This window comes from Plecotus auritus (assembly GCF_963455305.1).
Source record: "Plecotus auritus genome assembly, chromosome: 8".
Classification (NCBI taxonomy): domain Eukaryota; kingdom Metazoa; phylum Chordata; class Mammalia; order Chiroptera; family Vespertilionidae; genus Plecotus; species Plecotus auritus.
The window spans coordinates 88095606-88119184 of NC_137782.1; the positions used below are offsets into that span (position 1 = coordinate 88095606).

General features: G+C 41.0%; 1 protein-coding gene across 1 annotated transcript in view; it reads left to right on the forward strand.

Moving 5' to 3' along the window:
* The window catches only part of PTPN1 (protein tyrosine phosphatase non-receptor type 1), a 70140-nt gene that overhangs the window by 23055 nt on the left and 23506 nt on the right, over positions 1-23579 (forward strand). The window contains exon 2 of the mRNA XM_080684016.1: positions 22783-22873. Coding sequence (XP_080540142.1) covers positions 22783-22873 — 91 coding nt within the window. The remainder of the gene's footprint in view (positions 1-22782; positions 22874-23579) is intronic.

The window sequence follows — 23579 nt, forward strand, 5'->3', positions numbered from 1 at the left end:
TTGTATCCTCACCACCTAAGGTACCATTGTGCTTTGCATCGCCTTGTGGAATCAGATCATGCACAGATTTAACCTTTCTTAGCTAAACTATATGTACTGCTCTTCTCCCCAAAGAGAAAAAAAAAAAAAAAAGAGAGAAATCCCTTGAAATACTACATTGTCCTCTCAAACCACACCTTGATATCCTCTATAGAGAAAGGGAGGCTAAAGTTAAAAGAGAAACAAAAGAGATTAAGATCTAGGCTTTAAAATAACTAAAGCTTTTGTCCTGGCATTTAAGGTATTCTTTCCAAGGTTAATTTTAATTATATGCAATTTTGCCTCATTAACTACAGAATTGCTGTGTAAGATAGGGTACCTCTGTAAACCCTTCAGAAATGTTTGTGGAATTAAATAAACCACAGAAGGACTCAGCACTTGCGAATAATCTACCTAACAATTATTCTTGACCAGTGTCCTAATTTTCTCTGTAATCCATTATGATGGTCATCTATGAATTATGTTGGCACTTAATTCATTAAAACATGATTAGGTGACTGCACTTGCCTTAGCAGTGTGCTAGGCACTGACAAATTCAGGGATGATCAAGAGCACATACCTGTGGTCCCTTTTATAGACATAGGAGGAAGACAACATGAAACAGTCACACAGATGATTCATTTTCATTGGGAGGAAGTGCTTTAAAAGAAGAATAAAAGGTGCAATGACAGTGTTGAAGAAGGACCTTTGAGCTGGTTTGAAGTGGTCCCTAGATGCTTAAGCAAGGCCTAAAGCTTGGGGTGGGTGAGACTTGTGGTTAGAAGTGGCTTAGCAATTTTCAAGAACACTGAGAAGGCTCGTATGGCTAGGGCATTGGTCTCCAGAGTACATCACCTTCTCAGGTTATGATTGCCAGAAATTAGTTATTTATTGGTAGAAAATAGTATTTCACCTTGGTTTATTCAGTATTTAAAAATTAAGAATTTATCTTACATTAGAATCCCATGATTTGTTAAACAGCCCTATAGTTACTTTATTCATATTCTTAGAGATTTTATAAAGTATTTTTAAATGTTCCAAGTCTTGATTATATCTTCTCCCCTTGTTAAGAATTCTTATTTTTTAATCATATACGTATTTTATTATGAAGTGATATATTTACTGTGGAAAACAAAATTTTTCTTTATCCTATCACTACACAATGTAAGTACTATAAACATTTTGTCTATGTTCTGCCAATCATATTTTTAACCGAAATTTTCAGTTAGGTAATTGTAGATTCATGTGCAATTGTGAGAAATAATACAGAGAGATCCCTTGTACAGTTTGCCCCCCCCCCCATGCAAAACTGTATGTAGTACTATATCACAACCAGGATATTGACATTGATACAATTTGCCCATGTTATGTAGATTTCCCCAGTTTTACTGCTACTCATTTGTGTGTGCACATTTGTTTTCCATAGACTGTAGTATTGGTAATGTTATTTTTTAATGTGATTTAGTTTTAATATTTTCCCCTCGAAAAGCATGCCTCCCCTAATCATATATCCCTCTCATGCTCTTGTGTGTTTTCTCTAAGCCTGTTTAAGAAAGTAGCTACTTGTAAAAGAAATAAATAGATGGAAAACAGAAATGTGAGTCTGAATATATTTTACTAGCCTGCTGATTGTTATAGACAGTTTAGCCAGTTTATAGTTCCTGAGTTGCTGATGAAAGATACACTGGATGTTTTCTAATCGAGAACCATTTAGTGCCATTCAAAATGGACTGAGGTGTCAATTGTGTCTGAAAAAGGCCTGATAGTGATATAAATGTCAAGTTGCCTATAATTCAAGTAGAGCAGAGTAGAAGAATAAACATGCAGGAAAAGTACCAGTAGCAAAGGAGGCTTTGAGATTTTGCTTTTAATCTTGAGTGAATATTCTTCTCAGATGATAATAGACTATCTGATTTTCCACTGACCCCCTCCCTCTCTGTGGGACAAATAACCAAAAAGATATTCAACACCCTGGTTGAAACACATGTGATCAGTTGATTTTCAGTGGTCATATGATTTTCATATGTGGTCTGGTTCTCAGTATTGCTTGAATCTTCTAAATAAGAATATTTATAATATTTATAAGCTGAAAATACTCCCAATCATCAATTTTGGGGTATAAAAAGGAAAGAAACACTTGATAAATGAAAAGTAAAAAGGGAGTTGTTTTAGAGTAACTGAGTTCAGACAGCATGAAGAGAGCAGGAGTCAAGCCAAAATGATTGATGCTGATCATCAAGTTGCATGGGGTAGCTAAATGCACATCAACCAGATAGTCAGCTGGAAAAAAATTAAAAGCAGGATATAACTACCAAGGGACTCTAACCGAGAAAATTGAAAAGACCTGAAGAAAAACTAGTTAGGTGTGATTGTCCGGCTAGATTTTGGGTATTTAGAAATGGGCGTTCTTTCTGTCCAGAATAGGTTCTCTCAGTGGATGTTGGTCTAGCCCTAATGAGCAATAACAGTTGAGTTCTAGTTGGACTTATACAGCAGCTCTTAGTAACTAAAACTTAGTAACATAAAGAATAGAAGGAAGCTACTTAAATAGGGGAACCTGTTTAACAAACCTAACTGTTAAAATGCTGAAGTTATTTTTAGTATATTTTTATTTGTTTATTTAAATATTTGTATTGATTTTTAGAGGGAGAGAGAGAAACATTGATGTGAGAGCAAAACATGGGTCAGCTGCCTCCTGCAGGCCCCTGACCAGGGAGACCGAGGATCAAGCCTACAACTCAGGCATGTGGCCTCACCAGGAATTGAATTAGCAACGCTTCAGTGCACAGGACAATGCCCAACCAACTAGCCAGGATTAGTTGAGTTTATTTTTAACCTATTCCAGCTTTTATTGTTTTGGAGGTTCTAGGTAAAATAACAAGAAAATTAAATTATTGCTAAAATACTGGGATTGACAGATTTATTCTATTTGCCAATGTGACTGATACACCTATAAACCCAGTTAAAAATACATGAGTAAATGAAGGTAGGTTAGATGGCTGATTACAAGATGATATCCTAGATATTTTCTAGTAACTGAATTGTGGTGATGATGGCACAGCTCTAAACTTCCTAAATGTTAATAAGTTGTACAATTACTAAAAACAAACAAACAAACAAACAAAACACCAAGATGATATCCTATGTAATAAAAGAGAAACATGCAAATTGACTGTACCTCCGCTACGCCCACAAGCTATGCCCACCAGCCAATCAGGAGTGAGTATGCAAATTAACCCAACAAATATGGCGGCGGCCACAGAGCTGGAGCAAGCAGGAGGCTTGGGTTGCCCCCAGCAATGGAGGAAGCCAAGCTTCCCACCCGCCCTGGTTGGCCCTGGCCTCCGCTCAAGGCTACACAGTTTTAATTTATAGAAGATAAATAAATCCCAACAAAGATGGCGGGGGCCACTGAGCTGGAGCCAGCCGGAGGCTTGGGTTGCCCCCAGCGATGGAGGAAGTCAAGCTTCGCACCCACCCTGGCTAGCCCTGGCCTCCGCTCAAGGCTACAAAGTTTCAGTTATAGAAGATAAATAAATCCCAGATACCAGGGCCTCTGCTTGGGTCGCCAGGGGGCGTGGCCGGCCTGCAAACCACCACAGGCCCCTCGCCCAGGCCGCCCCATGCCCCAAGGGAACCCCCACCCTGATCCCGGATACCCTTCAGGGCAAACCATCCGGCCCCCACCCATGCACCAGGCCTCTATCCTATCTAATAAAAGAGTAATATGCAAATTGACCATCACTCCAACACACAAGATGGCTGCCCCCATGTGGTCAAAGGTGGCTGCCTTCATGTGGACACAAGATAGCCACCACAAGATGGCCAGCAGGGGAGGGCAGTTGGGAGGGACCGGGCCTGCAAGGCAGGGCAGTTGTGGGCGATCAGGCCAGCAGGGGAGGGCAGTTGGGAGGGACCAGGCCTGCAAGGGAGGGCAGATGGGGGCGATCAAGCCTGCAGGGGAGGGCAGTTAGGGGTGACCAGGACAGCAGAGGAGGGCAGTTGGGGGCAACTGGGCCTGCAGGGAAGGCCACTTGGGAGGGACCCAGGCCTGCAGGGGAGAGCAGTTGGGGGGGGACCAGGTCTGCAGGGGAGGGCAGTTGGAGGGGACCAGGCCTGCAGGGGAGGGCAGTTAGGGGTGACCAGGCCTGCAGGGGAGGGCAGTTAGGGGCAATCAGGCTGGCAGGGGAATGGTTAGGGGGTGATCAGGCTGGCAGGCAGATGCGGTTAGGGGCAATGAGGAAGGCAGGCAGGTGAGCAGTTGGGAGCCAGCAGTCCTGGATTGTGAGTGGGATGTCCAACTGCCTGTTTAGGCCCGATTAGGATCCTAAATGGGCAGTCGGACATCCCTCAAGGGGTCCCAGATTGGTGAGGGTGCAGGCTGGGCTGAGGGACACACACCCCCATGCATGAATTTCATGTACCAGGCCTCTAGTTATAGAATAATATGTATACTATGTAAAAACAATCAGTAAGAATTCAATATTTATGTTTGCAATTGTCTGGAGAAAACTTTGGAAGAGTAGAAGCTACTATATTGTTAACATTGGTTACCTTTTATATATATATATATCTTTGTATTATACACTAGAGGCTCAGTGCACGAAATTCGTGCATGGTTAGGGGGTCCCTAGACCTGGCCAGTGATCAGGGCCAATCAGGGCCTTCCAGCTGCTGGCCGGGGCCTTCCTTCGTCCCGCGCTGCTCCCTGGTGGTCAGCGCACATCATAGCGAGCAATCGAACTCCCGGTCTCCTGGTTGAACACCTGAGGAGGCACTTTGCATATTAGCCTTTTATATATATAGATACTAGAATTGTTCATTTTATCATTAAGTCTTTTGGTATTTAGGAATGTTTGCATTTTAGCCAGTTAACGGCCATGATATTTTGAATTTAATTTAAAAAGGTCCACCGCTTGCATCTATAGACACTTGTGACATACAAATGGATATAATGGTTACTTCTTTACTAACATAGTGTTTATTATATATCCTTAGTTCCTTCAGTTTAGGGGTATTACTGTGATTCCCTTCTGTGAGCAGTATTGAAGTTAGCTGCTACAATCATGCACCACATAACAGCATTTTGATCAACGATGGGCTGCATATATACGATGGTATATGCCACCTAGCCTCAGTGTTTAATAGGCTATGCCACCTAGGTTTGTGTAAGTACACTTGATGTTCGCACAGCAATGAAATCACCTAACAATGCATTTCTCAGAATGTATCCCTGCTGTTAAGTGGTACATGACTGTAATCGTCTATTCTCTTTCCCTTCCCTTTCCTCCAGCATCTGATTTGAAGTATTCACAGTTGATATCTGAGGATTCTGTTTATATCTGTGAAACCAATCATCAAGATTATCTACTCTGCCTCCCATACTCCCTTTTTGATATTGTACTCCACATTTTATAGTACACCATCTCCCTTACAGCCATCCTTTTGTCTTAGACCTACTAATAAATACTAATGCTCACTCTGATTTCTTTCTATATTTCTCTAGTCGTCGTTTGCCTGACACTCATTCTCTACTATATTCTTCGGAAAGGGTTTATGGAAACATCGTTCCATAAGTTAATGTTCATAAGTTTATCTGCAGCTTTTATATTTGAAGGCCATTTTGTCTATATATAAAAATCTTTGGGTCCTATTTTCTTTCCTAAAGTAATTTAAATTTGTCATTTCATCGTCTTCTGGTATAAAGACAATCTAATTGTCTTTCCCTTAGAAGTGACCTGATCTTTTTGCTTAGATTCCCAACAGCTTTTATTTTAACCTTTTATTTCAAAGTCTAATCATTTATTGTATTTCTTCTGTTACATTGTTTTGGTTTCCTTCTTCAAGGACTCAGCTTATTATGAGTATGTTTGATCTTCTTTGCTTATCATGTTTCTTTCACCTTCTCTCAAAAATTTTAAAATCTTTTTATTTAAAAAATAAATGAAAATTTATTAAATATAATTTCAAAATACTAAATATAATTTTGACTTACAGAAAAATTGTAGCAATAGTACAAGGAACCTATTTCTATTTGATTATTTCTTTTGGGATTTTTAAAAACTCTTTTCTATTCTGTTTCTTTTAAGGCATTAAATACGTTTATTTGTTCTTATGTTCCTCCTTGTTTCGTCTTTATTTCTGAAAATATTTTTTTCTTTCTTTTCTGATTTCTTTCACCTCTTTTTTAATCTTTATTTTTTCCAGTTGCCTTGTTTTTTGATTTCTCATTCTCATTTATGTTGTTCTTCCACAGCTTCTACCATTTTTTTTTAAAGAAACCTCATCTTTAATATAAGGATTACCAGTTTAGATTTGCTTATTTTTTTTTAATATGTTTTTATTGATTTCATAGAGGGAAGGAGAGGGAAAGAAACATTAGTGATGGGAGAGAATCATCATTTGGCTGCCTCCTGCATGTCCCCTACTGGGGATTGAGCCCACAACCCGGGCATGTATTGTGACCAGAAATCAAACCATGACCTCGTGGTTCATGGGTCAACGCTCAACCACTGAGCCACACTGGCCAGGAGCTTCTACCATTTTCTTAATTCCTTTTAGCTTGTTGGATTAGTGTTAATCTATTATGGGCACCTTTCTAGCTTTCTTTTCTGTAGGATATTGTTTTGTCCCTTCTCATTAATATGATACTACTGTATAAAACTCAATTGTCTCATGTCTGCTCATTTTTAAGTGTACAGTGTTTCCCTATAGTTTTAGGAAGAAAGGGGTGGATCAGATAGATATTCTAGCTCAGGGCCCTCAGGCTCTCTCTTCAGTGATCTTTGTGGTTTTTAAAAAGATCTTGTACTTTCTGCGATCTGCCTTCCCTGTTCCTCCCATCCTACCTTTTATCTTAAGCTCCTCTTTCCTCAGAGCTGTCTCCTAGAAGGGCGTTTCAGTTTCTTAGTTTTGAGAATCCATTGGGTCTAGACTTTCCTAGCTTCTTGCCAGGAGGGGAAACCAGGCACTCCCTGACTGGGAATTGGAGCCTGCAGAATCTACTCACAGTTTGGCTGCTAACACAGATTGGCCTATCAAACTTTCCAGAGCCGTCAGAGTCACCTGTGTTGGTTCTACTTCCTCCCACACAAATGCTGGTACCACATGGGTCTGAATAAGTGGCCTATCTCTACTTATTGGTACTTCCAGAATCAAAGTGTGCCTCAACCCCAGGTTTGTCTTAATTGTCAGAGGAATTCATTTTACTGTCCTTATTGCTATGTTTATTTTTATGGAGAAATTCAGGGCAAATTAAAAACTATGCTACTGCTGCCGAGTAATCTCTCAGAAACATATCATTCCCCCCACTTTAAAAAAAATGGAGTCTTAAGACTCCTTAATGAAAACTTTCAAACATACAGAAGTAGAGAGATTAATATAATGAACCCCTATGTATCCATCACCCAGTTTCAATAATTGTTAAACTCATGACCATTTTCTTTCATTTGTATCCCCTTTCCCTCTTTAACTCCTCCTAGCTCTGATTTATTTTGAAGTAAATCTCAGAATCATAACAAATACTTTAATAAAAAAAAAAAAAAAAAAGCCCTAATCGGTTTGGCTCAGTGGCTAGCGCGTCAGCCTGCGGACTCAAGGGTCCCAGGTTTGATTCCAGTCAAGGGCATGTACCTTGGTTGCAGGCACATACCCAGTGGGGAGTGTGCAGGAGGCAGCTGATCGATGTTTCTCTCTCATTGATGTTTCTAACTCTCTATCCCTCTCACTTCCTCTCTGTAAAAAATCAATAAAATATATTAAAAAAGAAAAACATTTTTGAACACTTAGATCAAAGGAGCCAGAACCACATCTATATGTCAAGGAGAGGACCTGATACCATCCTGGGTCTGGGCTGAGGTGCCCATCAGCCTGGAAGTACATTCAGAGTATAGCCTGTAGGAAGCTGATCATCATGGCAATTTCTGTGGCACAAGAAGCTGGTAAGACAGCACTTGCCATTCCTACCTGAATATTTGCAGCGGAGAGCCCCAATGTGTCTTGATTTGAGAGTGCTTTGTACTACACTGAATCTCTCCTCAGCCTGTCGTGGGGGCTCCATGTACAAACCTAGATATCTCAGCCATTGATGTGCTCCTTCCCAAGTTTATAAGGAGGAATGCAGCCTTCTTCAGGAATATACCACATTAGAAAATGGGGCTGCCTGCAGGAGTAGGGAGGAAGCGTTGCTTTCTTCCAGAAAATGTTTCTATCACACCCAGCCATTTCCTGGGTATCAGAGCCAGAAATTACTCATTTCTGGAAAATCATCCATGAGCTTTCTATTGAGGAGATCAAAGAGACACCAGACAGCGTTCTCAGAGTTAGTTGGGTCATTGGTATTTTCTTAGGCAGTCAGTCATTATTTTTTCCACTGTCATCCTCGTGCAATATTTGTTTTCTAATTCCAAATCCATAGCTCTCATTTCAGTTCTTGCTGATCCTGTTTAGCACACTCATTTAGTAACCCCTTATTGAGGGCCCTCTGTCTGCAGGAATTGTGCTGCACTGGTGAACAAGCTAGGCCCGATGAGTGTCTGCTCCTTTGAGCTCGGGAGGCTCACATACCATCTCTTCTGGAAAAGTCTGTCCAGCCCTGTTAAGTAGAGACAGGAACTTGTGAAAGTGTTATGTGTATCCTGCGTACCCTTAGGAGTCTAGGCACACAGACATGAGTTGCAGGCCACTATAGTAAGGTGGGCCCCATCTCTCCTTTCTGATCTTTGGTATAATGGTGGCTTGGAGAGTAACAAAAGCAACAGACTTCTGGGGTTGCTGCAATGGAGAATGGCCATCCCTTCTTCACCCCAGCCTTCATTGCTGATCTCTCCTTTCAAGCAACAGTGCTGGAACAGACTGGGCAGAACAGCTTGGACATAGCTATGTATTTCCTCCCATTGATGCCAACCAAAGTCTGCAAGGAAAGGCAACTGGTCAGCAATGCCAGGAAGATCTCTTTCCTCTGCACCAGATGTGGTTCTCCATAGTTTCCCCTGATTTGATTGTTCTCATTTTTGCTAGCTAACTTTGATGCCTTCTCTTGTTGTAGGATAGCTTTCCCCTCTGATCATACTTTCTACTCAACAGTTTTGTTGTGGCTACAGGTGGTATTCCCGCAGATATAGGGGACTGACTCATTGAGGACAGAGACCATGAGAACCTGCCCCACCAACACTGTCATAACTTGAAATGCAAGAACAAAATTTGGCAGCAAGTACAATGATATATTGTGGTTGTGATTCTAAAGGTGATCCTCAAAACATGACTTTGGCATCTTCTGTAAGAATTTGCTTTAAAGAATATACTTGCGTGGTAAAGCCAATTACCATTAAAAAAACTACAGTTTTGGCTTTTTAACTGTTCGGTCCTCTTAACAGTGAAATGTTATACTGTTTATTGTGAGTAATCTTGTGAAATTGCTTTCTAGCACAGTAGGAAAAAAACATTCTAATAGTGATTTTTTTTTTTTTTTTTTTTAGTTTATGTAGTGCCATTACATGAAAGTGTCATTAGATTCAGTGTTTCTAGAATTATTTATTTTAATTATTGCTCCATTTAGTCCTAGAGATTTATGTTGCTCTAGCCCAGTGGTCGGCAAACCACGGCTCGCGAGCCACATGCGGCTCTTTGACCCCTTGAGTGTGGCTCTTTCACAAAATACCACGGCCTGGGCAAGTCTATTTTGAAGAAGTGGCGTTAGAAGAAGTTTAAGTTTAAAAAATTTGGCTCTCAAAAGAAATTTCAATCATTGTACTGTTGATATTTGGCTCTGTTGACTAATTAGTTTGCCGACCACTGCTCTAGCCCAACTTAGATATCATCATTTTGTGAACCTTTGAAGGGAGAGTGTTCAGCTAATTGTAATATCTTTAAAGGATATTGATCCTGCAATAGCTTCAGTTATTATGTAATAATAGTGATCCCATGTCTGTATCCTGCAAATATATACTACTATATGGATTTTGGTTCCTATATAGTTTTAGATGTGGCACTGAGATATTGAGAAAACTCTCTTGAGGAAGGATTTAGCATCTGTCAGCCTTCAAAAGCTTCTAAAAATTGATTATATGTTATTAGCAAAGGTTTACTGCCTCCTTCTATTGTATAGAAAATAAATGTATTTTTATGCATTCAACTCTAAGAAGGCAGATCACCAAAAAGATCATGCAGCTGTTGCCCAAGGCTATGACGAGAGGAAGAAGGGATAGAGCCTTTATAAAAGATACCATCTCAATAAATATGTTGAGGAGGTGGAAGATATAATAGTTTAATTTGTTAAGATACTGCTGCTTTATGCTGGATCTAATTTGAAGTAGTTCCTCTAAAAGTTGTGTTTTAATTAAATATACTTAAGAAATTTGCTCCCATTGAAGTTAGAAAGTTAGAAATCAGGTAACTGACATGGAGAAAACTACTTGTTTGTTTGTTTGTTTGTTTGTTTGTTTGTTTTAACAGACCTGCTTATGAACATGGTGAACAGAAGTAATTTAATGTTTTTTATTTTTCTTGTATTTGACTACAAGTCAACAATACACGATACACACAATAATACATAATAGATAAGTGTGTTTGGGGGGGGGGGCGGTGTTGTACCAGCCATCTGCCCCTTTTTTCCTTACAAAAGAACAAAGTAACAGCAGTATTCATTTTAACTACAGAAATACTACAGTAGTATAAAATTCTCTATATTTTAATCTCTTGTGTTCCTCTTAATCTTTAATTTGCTAAATAGTTGCAAAGAATCTAGCCTGCATCATCTTCTGAAAAAAACAAACAAAAAACAATTCTACCTATCTCTGAAAAAATAGTAATTTATTCATTCTGAAATTTAAATTATCAGATGCAGCTGCGTTTTGTTTCTGTTTGAATTTAGGGAGAGGGAGGAGGAGCTCTCCATAATATACAATCTGAGCTACCGTGATATGCAATCAGAGATTACACTAAGAAGGCAGATCGCAGAAAGTACCAATAAGTAGAGATAGGCCACTTATTCAGACCCATGTGAAACACTGATGGAACCATGGGAAACACTTATTCTTAGCATAGTGTGGGATTTAAAAGCAATATTATGAGCATAGTTGAAAATTGTAGGAAAAAATAAACCCAGATGGATTAAGATTACGTGTTTTTTAAAAGTGAGGAAGAATACTAAGGAGAAAGACTTGCTATTAGAAGCCATAAAGGAAATTGCAGAGAAAATGATCAGTAGGTATGGGTACATAATTATTTAAAACTACTTTTAAACTTTATTACACAGGTAATGCATATTTGCTATAGAAATATTGGGAAAAAATGAAAAATAAAAACCAATCATAATCCTACCAAGTAGCAGTAGCAGCTCTATCGTTACCATATTGGCAGTTTTGTGATCCTCCTACCACACTTAAATTTAATTTCCCATACATAAAAATTTTGTAATGTACAAACAGGTAAATTGGAAAAGTGTTTTCCAACATAGACAAAGAATTTATGGCTTTAAAATATGCAAGTAGCTTATATGAGTAAGAAAAACATTATCAAAGACTAGTAGGCATAGGACAGAAAGAGACAAACCACACTACCACTACGTGTGCATCATCCAGCAGACATTGAGCGCCTGCCTGCTAACCAAGTTAGGCATCCTTATTAAAGTTGTGCATACTGTGCACATAAACAGCTGTTAAAGGGACAGACATGTCATATTGTCATCTATATGTTTTCCAGCATTTTGAGGAATAATTAAGATACAAATTAAAATGTGCAGAAAATATTTTTCTTCTGTTGAACTTTCAAGAATAATGTAGGAGGATGTATTTTTTAACTTGGGATGGGCAAATGTTTATTAAACAGGATACTAAAAAAAAGTTAACAATAAAGGAAAAGATTGATAAATTGAGCTACATTGAAATTAAAAACTTCTCTTCATTTAAAGACACTATTAATATGCAGAAGTAGTCTTAAATTCCTCCCACCCCTGTCTGCATTCCCCTCTGAGTGTTTACTCTAATCAAGAGGTAGAGAATAACTTTTGAATTTGTCCTTGGCTAGCAGAGTATTGGTGATCATGACACAAACAGAGGCATAAAAAAGTATTTGCATGTTGGGCCTTGCCCTCTCTTGCTGTTTTTGAGAATTGTACAATCACTACCATGTGAACAAGCCCAGGCTAGTTTATTGGATGGTGAGTACCATGTCGCCTGATTACTGTCATTGCCCATGTGACAGCCAGCCAAACATCAAATATGTGAGACCATGGGACTACCAGCTGACCACAAATGCATATTAGAGCCCAGCTAACATCACACAGAACAGAGACAAGGCGTCCCAGCCCAAAGAGCCAACCTCTAGAATCAGGAACAAGTTGCTAGTTATAAGCCATTATGTTTTGGGGTGGTTTATACACAGCAAAAGCCAAATGATACAGAGAAAGGTATTTGCAGGGTATATAATCCCCAGAGGACAATTTTTAGAATAAATAAGGAACACTGCATATCATTTAGAAAAAAAAAGACAGCCTAATAGAAGAAAAAAACAGTGGACAAAGCCTAAGTATAATATGATTTCAACTATATGACATTTCTGGAAAAGGCAAAATGAGATTAACAAGATAGGTGGTTGTCAGGGTTTTGCGGGGGAGAGAAGTATAGATGAATAGATGGAGCACAGGAGGATTTGGGACAGTGAAAATATTCTGTATAATACTGTAGTGGTGGATATATGTCATTATACATGTGTCAAAACAAAATTTACAGCACCAAGAATGAACCTTACTCCAATACACTTTATGTGGCCTGTAGCAGTGGCATCTTTTTCTAGTGTTGCCACTTGTTCAGATGGCTTGTGAGCAGTTGTGACATGTGCCACTTAATGATTTTCAATGCTGATGTTATGAATAAGTTACTTTAAAAGAACTAAATTAGAGTATCAGTAAAGTCATTCCTGTAATGTTACTTTCACTTGTTTTATTCAGATGAGCTCTCAAGTAGGAATTTCAAGTAACACTGAGAATTGTATGACTTTTGATGGAAAAAAACAAACAAACAGAAAACCGCAGGCTATGGACTCATGTGGGTTTTGGTCTCTTGTAACCTCATGATAAGACTAGCATGACTTGGCTTGGTAAATAGTAAGCATTCACTAAACTGATGATTTTAGTTTTGTAAATGTCTTCTTTCACCAAAGAGATATTTTCCTGAAACCGTAGTTTTTAAGACCTTTGCTGTTTATTTAGCAACATTCTAAATTAGCTTTATGTCAGTAGAGTTGCATCTCACTCATGGACTGGGGTCTAAAAAAATGAGAAATCTGCGTAGATCAGGTTATCCTTAAATTTATCCCTAAAGGATGGTCGTTTTATGTGTGCAATCTGGTACCATTGTTCTTAGGAACATTTCAGTGCTAGAGCCCTTAATTTAACCCACAGGAAGAAGCAAAAAGAAAGACGCAGGCACAGATACAGATTGGTGCTTTTGAACCACTCATTCTGCCTTTCCTCGAGTGATCAGATCCCAGGATGGGGAGGGAGTGTAGGTAGAGTATCCACTTGTTTAGGGGCTTTACTTCGTCTCTTATACTGTTATTCCTCTCTAACCTTGGTGACTACTCATGAGTGTGTTTGTGAGAGTTACATGTGGCAGTGCCTAGCTCGGAACCTAACCTAATCTGTTTATCTGGCTGTCCTCCCCACTGAAACGCAAGGCACATGGCAGCAGGACTTTTGCCTCTTGTTCATATTCATATTCTTAGTGCCTGCCACATAATCCATGCTCAGTATATATAAGGTGGGGCAAAAGTAGGTTTACGTTGTTCATATGGAAAACAATACAATCCTGCATAATCCTATATAATAAAAGCCTAATAATATGCAAATTGTCCCCTCAGGCTGTCATTCGACCAAGAGTTTGACTGCTCACTATGATGTGCGCTGACCAGGGCGGGGCGGTGTGGAACATGGCGGGCGTCAGTGATGCACTGTGACCTCTCGCCAGCTATGAGGGGACAGGGGTGATGGGGAGGGAGATGCAGTGAGAATGCGAGGTGTCCACCGAGCTTGCTCTCACTCCCCCTGCTATCCTCCCCCAGGACGCCAAGGCTCACACGCTGGGGAAGGCCCTGCGCTCAGGTGCTGGGCACCCACAAGGAGCCCGCCCCGCACCCACGTGGCGTCTTCCAGGTGAGCCGGGCCACAGCTGCCGGGACCACAGGGGCCGGTCGGGCTCCCATGGGTTTGCACAGGAGCCAGTCTGTAAGGCCGGCCAGGAGAGAGCATGCTGCCTGCCCGGCTTCCGTGTGGTGTCGCTGGGCAGCCCAGAGGCCCATGCTGCGCCCCAGCCCGCAGCATCCGGGTGCCATGACTCAGGCGAAGAGGGGCACGCAGGGGCCCAGAAGCTGCCCAGATCCCAGAGGTCAGCTGGCACCTGCCCTTCCACACCAGACACTCACACTTCGATCACCGGCCAGGCCTAGGGACTGCACCCGTGCACTAATTTTGTGCACCGGGCCTCTAGTAATTAATAAATAGTATATAAGAATAAACTGTTTCCCATACTCACAACTGTAAACCCACTTTTGTCCACCCTGTCTTTGGATGAATTGAAGAAACTCATACATCGAATCTAAACCTTGCTTCCTTAATCCACATACACAGAGTTCTTTGGAAAGCCATGTGGAAGAGCTTGGTCACCTTCTTCTCTTTTCCCAAATTGTTATTTTATTTTTGTGGTCTCACTAAAGAGCTACCACTCCATGATTTGGGTCTTTGGTTATGTTTTCCTTCTTCATCCCTAACCCCCCAGATGGTGTTCTAGAAAAGTACATTGTACTAGAAAGTATTTAGATTATTGGTTGATAATGATGCAAAAGTCCTTTCTTTGAGTATGGTAATAGGATCATGTTCTGCTCTTAGAATATTAAAGCAATTCTTAACCAAATCTGGTTTTATTTTGACATTCTATTTTCCTCCTATTCACACTCTTAAATTATGCACAAAAGAATATACAGTTTCATAATTATGGTTCTCAGTCATTTCAGAGTAGGAATAGCATGTGGGTTCATAAGGTCCCTCCCGGTGACCACTGAGCTTAGAAAATTAACCATGGAGGGAGGAAGCTAGTGGTTGACAGTGTGATTCCTTGTAAAGGAAGGTGTAAACCTTCAACTTCCAGATGTCTGCCAGCTACTTGCATCCTTAGTCAACTGAACCACTATCCTCTGGCAAAGTGCTCCAACCCCAGGGCCTGAAATACTTAAACTGTCCTTATGGAAAGCAGAAGGTAAGCAAAACAGAAGTGAAAGTAGATTCAATTTTTTAGACAGTTCTCTTACAGGAATAGTTTTGTGGTTCTCAGCATTTAAAAACTGGTTCCAATATGTTTTATTGACATCAGTTACTGTAAGTCTGATTCATTTTCTGCCTATTGATTTCTGCCCACGGTGAAATTCATGACATTAAACAGAAAACATAAGTGATTAAAAAAACACATACTATTAAGGACTGAAAAATAAGGTTTAAAGTCAGTGATACTTTAAAAAGCAATATTTGTACTTTTTTGTTAACATTTTTGGTAGCATAACCATAAGAGTTGTTAAAAATTAAGTAAATGAGGAGAGAAACCAAGATGGCAGCATAGGTAAGCACCTAAACTGCTGCCTCGCACAACAATTTCAAAACTACGACTAAAAGACAGAACGGACACCATCCAGAACCACAGGAAAGCTAGCGGAGTGAAAATTCTACAACTAGAAGGAAAGAGAAAAGCTCACAGAGAATTGGAGGTACGGCAAAGGGTCTTTGTGCGCGCAGAGAGGAAGGGCGGCTGAGAGCCTGGCTGACTTTCTCTGGCGGAAGGGGGAAGGAAGCCCCCGACCGCACTGAACCCCAGTTCTGACTGCACTGAACCCCAGTTCCAGGCAAGCACCTGGGGACCCACGCTCTTGTGGGGGGAGTCTGGACTCGCGGGCGGAGACTCGGGATCTGGGGAAGGCAGAAGTCTGAAGGCGCGTGCGTGCCAGTGCGCACAAAGGCTGCAGAGGTTGCCACAGGCTTTCCCTAGTGGAAGGAAGTCAGAGGCTCCTGACTGCACTGAGCCCCAGTTCTGACTGCACTGGACCCCAGTTCCAGGCGAGCCCCTGGGGACCCACGCTCTTGTGGGGGGAATCTGGACTCTCGGGCGGAGACTCGGGAGCCGGGGAAGGCGGAGGACTGAAGGCACGCACGTGCCAGTGCGCACAAAGGCTGCGGAGGTTGCCACAGGCTTTCCCTAGTGGAAGGGAGTCAGAGGCTCCTGACTGCACTGAGCCCCAGTTCTGACTGCAGTGAATCCCAGTTCCAGGCGAGCCCCTGGGGACCCACGCTCTTGTGGGGGGAGTCTGGACTCTCGGGCAGAGACTCATGAGCCGGGGAAGGCAGAGGTCTGAAGGCGCACACGTGCGCACAAGGGCAAGGCTGACGGGAAGCCAAGACTGAGACTCCACCCCATCCAAGCTGAGCACAGAGGCTATTGCAATTTGGCAAGTCTAATCCTATAAGGCTGTCTCCAGCACCGAACTTCTCCCAGCATAGACACAGCTGATCCTTACAGCCAACTGGCCTGGAGGTCAATTCTTCCCAGTGATACCAACAACAATCAAGACTTAATTACAACAAGGCTGTACACACAGTCCACAAAGGGGTGCACCAAGAGTGTCCACCTCAGGTTAACTGGGGAGGCAGACCCACTGGGCCATATAGGAAACCTAGCACACAAATCTACCTTACCAACTCAGGGAAGCAGTGAAAATGCGGCGTCAAAGAATCAGATCACAAACGAAAGAAATGGAGGAAAACAAACAACTGGATATAGAATTCAAAACCACGGTTATAAGGCTTTTCAAGAATATCCTAGAAAAGACCGATAAATATAACGAGACTCTCGAAGATATGAAAAAGGACCAACTAGAAATTAAACATACACTGACTGAAATAAAAAATATTATACAGAGACCCAAAAACAGACTAGAGGAACACAAAAATCAAGTCAAAGAATTGAAATACAAAGAAGCAAAAAACACTCAACCGAAAAAGCAAAAAGCAAAAAAAAAAATCCAAAAAGTTGAAGATAGTGTAAGAAGACTCTGGGACAACTTCAAGCGTACCAACATCAGAATTATGGGGGTGCCAGAAGAAGAGAGAGAGCAAGATACTGAAAACCTATTTGAAGAAATAATGACTGAAATCTTGCCCCACCTGGTGAAAGAAACAGACTTACAAGTCCAGGAAGCGCACAGAACCCCAAACAAAAGGAATCCAAAGAGGACCACACCAAGACACATCATAATTAAAATGCCAAGAGCAAAAGACAAAGAGAGAATATTAAAAACAGCAAGAGAAAAACAGTTAGTTACCTACAAGGGAGCACCCATACGACTGTCAGCTGATTTCTCAACAGAAACTATGCAGGCCAGACGGGAGTGGCAAGAAATTTTCAATGTGATGAATAGCAAGAACCTACAACCAAGATTACTCTACCCAGCAAAGCTATCATTCAGAACTGAAGGGCAGATAAAGAGCTTCACAGATAAGAAAAAGCTAAAGGAGTTCATCACCACCAAACCAGTATTATATGAAATGCTGAAAGGTATTCTTAAAGAAGAGGAAGAAGAAAAAAGTAAAGAGAAAAATTATGAACAACAAATACATATCTATCAACAAGTGAACCTAAAACTCAAGTGAATTAAAAACCTGAGGAACAGAATAATCTGGTGAATATAATAGAATCAGGGGCATAGAAAGGGAGTGGACTGATAATTCTCAGGGGGAAAGGGGTATGGGGGGTTCATGAAGAGACTGGACAAAAATCATGCACCTATGGATGAGGATAGTGGGGGGAGGTAAGGGCAGAAGGTGGGGTGGGAACTGGGTGGAGGGGAGCTATGGGGGGGGGAAAAGAAGAAACAATTGTAATAATCTGAATAAAGATTTATTAAAATAAAAAAAATAAAAAATTAAGTAAATGACAATGTTAAAGCCCTGTTAAGCTGCCAAAAGATCATTGTAATTTATTTTGAGGATTCTTTATCCTTACTGTTGTGTAGCTTTACTCTTACCCTAATGTGTCTGGGCTCTGGCTTATTTTTTAGGTGTATCCTGGGGCCTCTCTATCCTCTGTTCCTTCGTGTTTCCTAGTTCTCCATGTTGCATTCCTCTGTACTAGCTTTCAATTTACTCATCCCTTGACTGCGCTCAATGTAGAGTTTACCCTCACTATTGAGGTTGTTTTGTTTTTTTCATTTCAATGATTATTGTTGTTTTTTTTTTTTCATTTCAATGATTATTAACTTCATTTCCAGAATTCATTTCTTCTTTCCTATTTACTTTTTCTGGTTTCATTTTTTCCTGTCTTTATTCATAACTAGAGACCCAGTGCATGAAATTCATGCACTTGGCGGGGGGGCTGTCCCTCAGCCTGGCCTGCATGCTCTTGCAGTCTGGGAGCCCTTGGGTGATATCCGACTGCCATGGAGGTGGGAAAGGCTCTGTGGGAGCACACTGACGACCAGGGGGCAGCTCTTGCATTGAGCATATGCCCTCTGGTGGTCAGTGTGTGTCATAGCAACCAGTCATTCCGCCATTCAGTCGATTTGCATATTATAATAGGATACTAGTGGCCCGGTGCACGGATTCATGCACCAGGCCACTAGTAAAATTAACAAGAAATTGAAAGGAAATTAATTACAAGGAAAGGAAATTAATTACAAGAAATATTTCCGGGCTGGGCTGGGCTGTGGGCCACATTTTGCACCATGGGGTCTTGGCAGTGTTGTCTGCTATTTGGTGGGGTGTTGCTCTGGGTGGTGACGGGTCTGTGTCCCATTTGGGTGAAGCCAAGTGTTTGTTTGTTGGCGCCAGGTTCGTGGTGCCGTTTATTTTTAAACTAGAGGCCCGGTGCACAAAATTTGTGCATGGGGGGGGCGTGGTCCCTCAGCCCAGCCTGTGCCCTCTCACAGTCCAGGAGCCCCGGGATCGATTGCCCCAAAGAGGGAGGCCCTGCCTACCTGCCGCAGCCCGCCGGTCAGTGGCCTGGGCATCTTTGGGGCAATCATGGAGCCGCCCCGATTAATCGATCACCCTGCCAGCTGGTGGCCTGGGCCTCCCTCTCTCCCCTCCCCCTCCCCCTCCCCTCCCCTCCCCCTCCCCCTCCCCCTCCTTCTCCCTCTCCCTCCCTTTCCCTCTCCCCCTCCCCCCCCCCCGCCAAAAAAGTGCACATTAATGATCCTTTGGCTGAATCAGTTACACACTGCTATGGATATTTTGACCCTGATTTACTCAGTATTCGGTGGTTTGTCCATATTAAGTATTTTTTCCATCTTCATCCATTCACACTAATTGAACTGACCTGATTGTTTCACCTCACAAGGCACAATTTGTACCTGTTGCTAAATGCTTCAGACTTTCATTTTCATTCCTTCAAGTTATTTTTTCTGTGCTCTGTAGCATTTTCCTGAAAGCTTAATCATCCATAAAAGATGTGATGTGTGTGTTACTACTAGATTCATTTGTTTAATTATAAACCTACCTAGGTTTATAATCTGTCATTGTGCTTTTAAATTATTGGCTTATCCTCTACTATGAGTCAAAAATTCCTCTCTGCCATTTTGCAGTTTTTAAATAAGTAGAATAGCAGGATGTGTGCATTCGTTTTTCTTCCTTTTTTTTAATCCAAGTTAAAAATGCACATGGCTTAAGAAGTTAAAATGTACCATAATAGGTTTGTGATAAAATTCAGTTATTGGCTTGCCCACCCCAGCCATTACCCCAGTCTTTTCTCCCCACAATTACCACTTTCAACTCTTGAGCTACTGATTCTAGCTTGTGTATATTGTATATATCCAAATTTCTAAGGAACATGTTTATCTTTTGATTCATTAATTTAGGCCTTTACTAAACTAAATTTCATTTTCTTAAACACCTCCTGCTTTTGCTCTCCTTTGTTTCCCCTCGCCATCTTCCCAATATGTTATATTTTTTTTTGGTAAAAAACAACATTATTTACATTATTTGCCTCTAGTAGTCACAGATAGTGTAGTACTGTGCCGTTTCCTTTTTAAAAAATTTCCTGTAGTTAATAATTGCCTGTTATTTTCATTTGCATACTTTTCTTTCTACCTATTGCTAATTCTTCTCATACCTTCTAGTAGCCTTTCAAAACAATTTTCTCAAGGTCACTTAGTGCTGTCCAGTAAAAATACAATACAACCCTCATATATAATTTTACCTTTTTAAGTAGCCAGAGTGAAAAAGTTTAAAAGAAGCAGATAAAATTAATAATATAGTTGACTTAACTCAAGATGTTCAACACGTTATTTCAACAAATAATATTGAAAATATTTAAGACATTTTACTTCCTTTTTTTAAGTACTAAGTCATCAACATCCAATGTGTATTTTATACTTTACGGAACCTCTTTTTTCAGACTGGTCACATCTCAAGTGCTCTCAGTAGCCATGTGTGACTTGTGGCTGCTGTATTGGACAGAATAATTTCAGGTGATTGCTTGGTTTCAATTTTTTTTCTTGCAGACATCCCTACTGCAGACCTTCACTCTCTTTCTCTTTGGGTTGGTTGGACTGTAGGCATGTCACACTGAGCTATCATCTTGAGGCTTCCTTTGCTTTTCTTCTCAATTAGATTTCCTCTCCCTAGATTTCAGGTCTTTTCCTCACTTCTCTCTGGTCCTTTTGGTCATAGTTGGTACACGGAAAAAGGCATATTTGTTGACACGTGTATCTCTTGAGTCCTTCTGCTTATTTCTGGCCTGTGTACTTCCTAGGTCTGTCCATGGTTGTCATCCTTGGAGCTCCTTCTTTCAGTTTTTGGGGAATTTGCCTTTGCTTTTATGTCAGATTTTTTTTCTTGTATATCTTGTATCTTTCTTTTTGGTTTATTCTCCCCTCAGGTAGAAGATATGCTCCATTGGATTGCTGAGAAAGGGGAGCATGGTTAGTAAAGTTTTTTAGACTTTGCATATCTGGAAATGTTATTATTGTCCCTCTCACTTGATGATTATTGGGCTGGATATAGAATTCTAGGTTGGAAATCATTTTTCTTCAGAATTTTGAAGGCATTGCTCCATTGCTGTCTAGCTTTCAGTGTTCTGGCAAAATCAGAAGCCATGCTGATCACCTTATTCTTTGAAAATCATCTATTTTTTTCTTCCTGGAAACTTATAGAATATTCTCTTTGTCACCAGGATTCTGGAATTGCAAATTCATGTGCCTTAGTATGGGTCTGTTTGTATCATTATGATGAGCACTTAATGAGTCTGGAAGATTTTCTTGAACAAAATTTTGATGTTTTCTTTCCTTGTATATTTTTAAAGTGTTCTTTTCTCTATGGTTTATTAAAACAGGGTTGTTGTTTTTTTCCTGGTGGGTTTTTTTTTCCTTGTGAATCTTTTTTCTACTAGAGGCTTTGCTTTTACATCTTGTAACCAGTGGTTGTCTGCACGTGATGAAGAGTAGGAGGTTACAAGGCAGATCAAGAACTCTGAGCAGGTGGAAGAGGCTTGTTAGTGCTGATCTGGCCACGAGCCTCTGGATTGTCAGTTGCACACCCTGGTATCTTTTGGTCTTTCCTCTTGTCTGCTTGGATCATCTAGAGAGCACTCTGCCTCTTGATTTAAGTTTTTCAGAAAATCTCCAGATGTCTGCAGATCTGGAGATTTTCTGAGGCAGTAGGAGGGGGGATAGTGGTGGGGGTGAGATCCTGTGTCACTCCTGACAGATTTCATCCTGCAGTGAATCCCATCCCCCTTTCCAGAGAGGCAGCACTGGTTGAGCCTTTGGAGGGTTCTGTGGTGTAAATCAAGGTGGTTCTCTGCTTTCCCCACTGCAGGCTTGCATGTCCTGCCAGCTACTGATTGCCAGCTTCCAAAATTTTGTTGCTGTTGTCTTCTCTCCTTTTCTTCCCTTGTGGATTTGTCTTTTTTTTTTTTTTAATTGGAGTAAAATATACATAAAAAATTTATCACTGTAACCATTTTTAGGTATACAGTTTAGTGGCATTAAGTGCATTCACATTGTTGTATGGGTTTGTCTTTTAATAATAAAATACCAATTAAAAAGCAAAGACTTTTAATGTGATTATGGTGGTGTCTTAGGGGGGCAAAATTAGATGTGTTTAATCAGTCTAGCAGGAGGCATAATGCAGATTTTCTGTTAATCCAGGTACTTCCTCTTTCTGACAGTTGAGTATAATGGAATTTATTTACCATCTCCTAGGAAAGCAGTTGGATAATTTATTGACATAAAAGTGCATTTTATCTGCTCTAACAACTGTAACTTTATAAAAGGTTATAGGTGGACTCCCAGGCTTTATGTTTAAGGCTGTCCAAGGTCTGGCCTACCCACCTGTATGCTCCAGCCATTTGTCATTCTTCCCCACCAGCCAACTGACTGTCCTTTCAGCCCTAGTGCCTTTGCTGTGCTGAGTGTTCCTGAGTGGAAACACACACACGCACACACACGCACCTTCCTTTTCCCTGCTCTCTCTGCATGTGTCCAGCTCCTAGCCCCACACTGCTCGAACCCCAGCCACAGGGTTGTTCCTCTTCTGTTTTTCTCTCATGACCTTGTACATGCCTCTGAATTATCACCTCGAGTTTCCCACACTGCCTGCCTGGCTCCCTTTGATGTCTGTTTCTGCACTGGGTCTTCCTCAGTGCTTGGCACATAGCCCATGCTCAGTTAAATGTCTGCATGAATTCCTGATGCCAGAATTTCAAAAGAGAACTCTTTCTCCTTTTTTCATAGGATATCCGCCACGAAGCCAGCGACTTCCCATGTAGAGTGGCCAAGCTTCCCAAAAACAAAAACCGAAACAGGTACAGAGATGTCAGTCCCTGTAAGTATTCACATCACCATTACTGCTCCTACTGCTTCCTTTGCGTCGGGCTCTTCCTCAACTGCAGGGACTCTCAGTCAAGACTCCGTTAGCCCAGGAGTTTGGTAATAAATCAGTAGCCATAGAGGTTTATGAGTTGATTGTTTCCTAAACAAAGGCATTAGAGACTTATAGTAATGGTTCATTTTTCCACCATTGTAGAAGGGATAAAGTTTCATTTTTCTGGAAAATTCAGATAAATTCAGAGCACTATTTTAGCTTTGACTGTTTTTCTGATAAATCATTTTCCTACCAGCTGAAGCAGAGTAGAGCAGGAGAAATATATTCTTTTCTGGATGACTCAGCAACAGTATTACCATTAGACCCCAAGCATTATATTGAACTGTGATGATGCCCTACGCAGGCATTCAGGGGTGGGAGCTGCTCACTCCCTCTTCTAAAGGCGCAAGTCAGCTCTGCTTGTCGAGTCCCACCCCCCTCTGCCACCATATTCTATTTCCAGCTGTTTTCTGCTGTTAGCTCTCAGTGTGCCTGCTGGCTTCTGGCAGCCTCTTCTGCCTTCTGAGTACTTGGCTCTCAGTCTACAGATATCTTGAAAGTAAATAAGTTGATGTGTTAGAATTTGTATAAAGCAAGCCACACTGGAACTTTGCCATCTCCTCTAGGCCACAGAAGCCTTTTTGCCTCATCTTCATGGTTTTTAGAC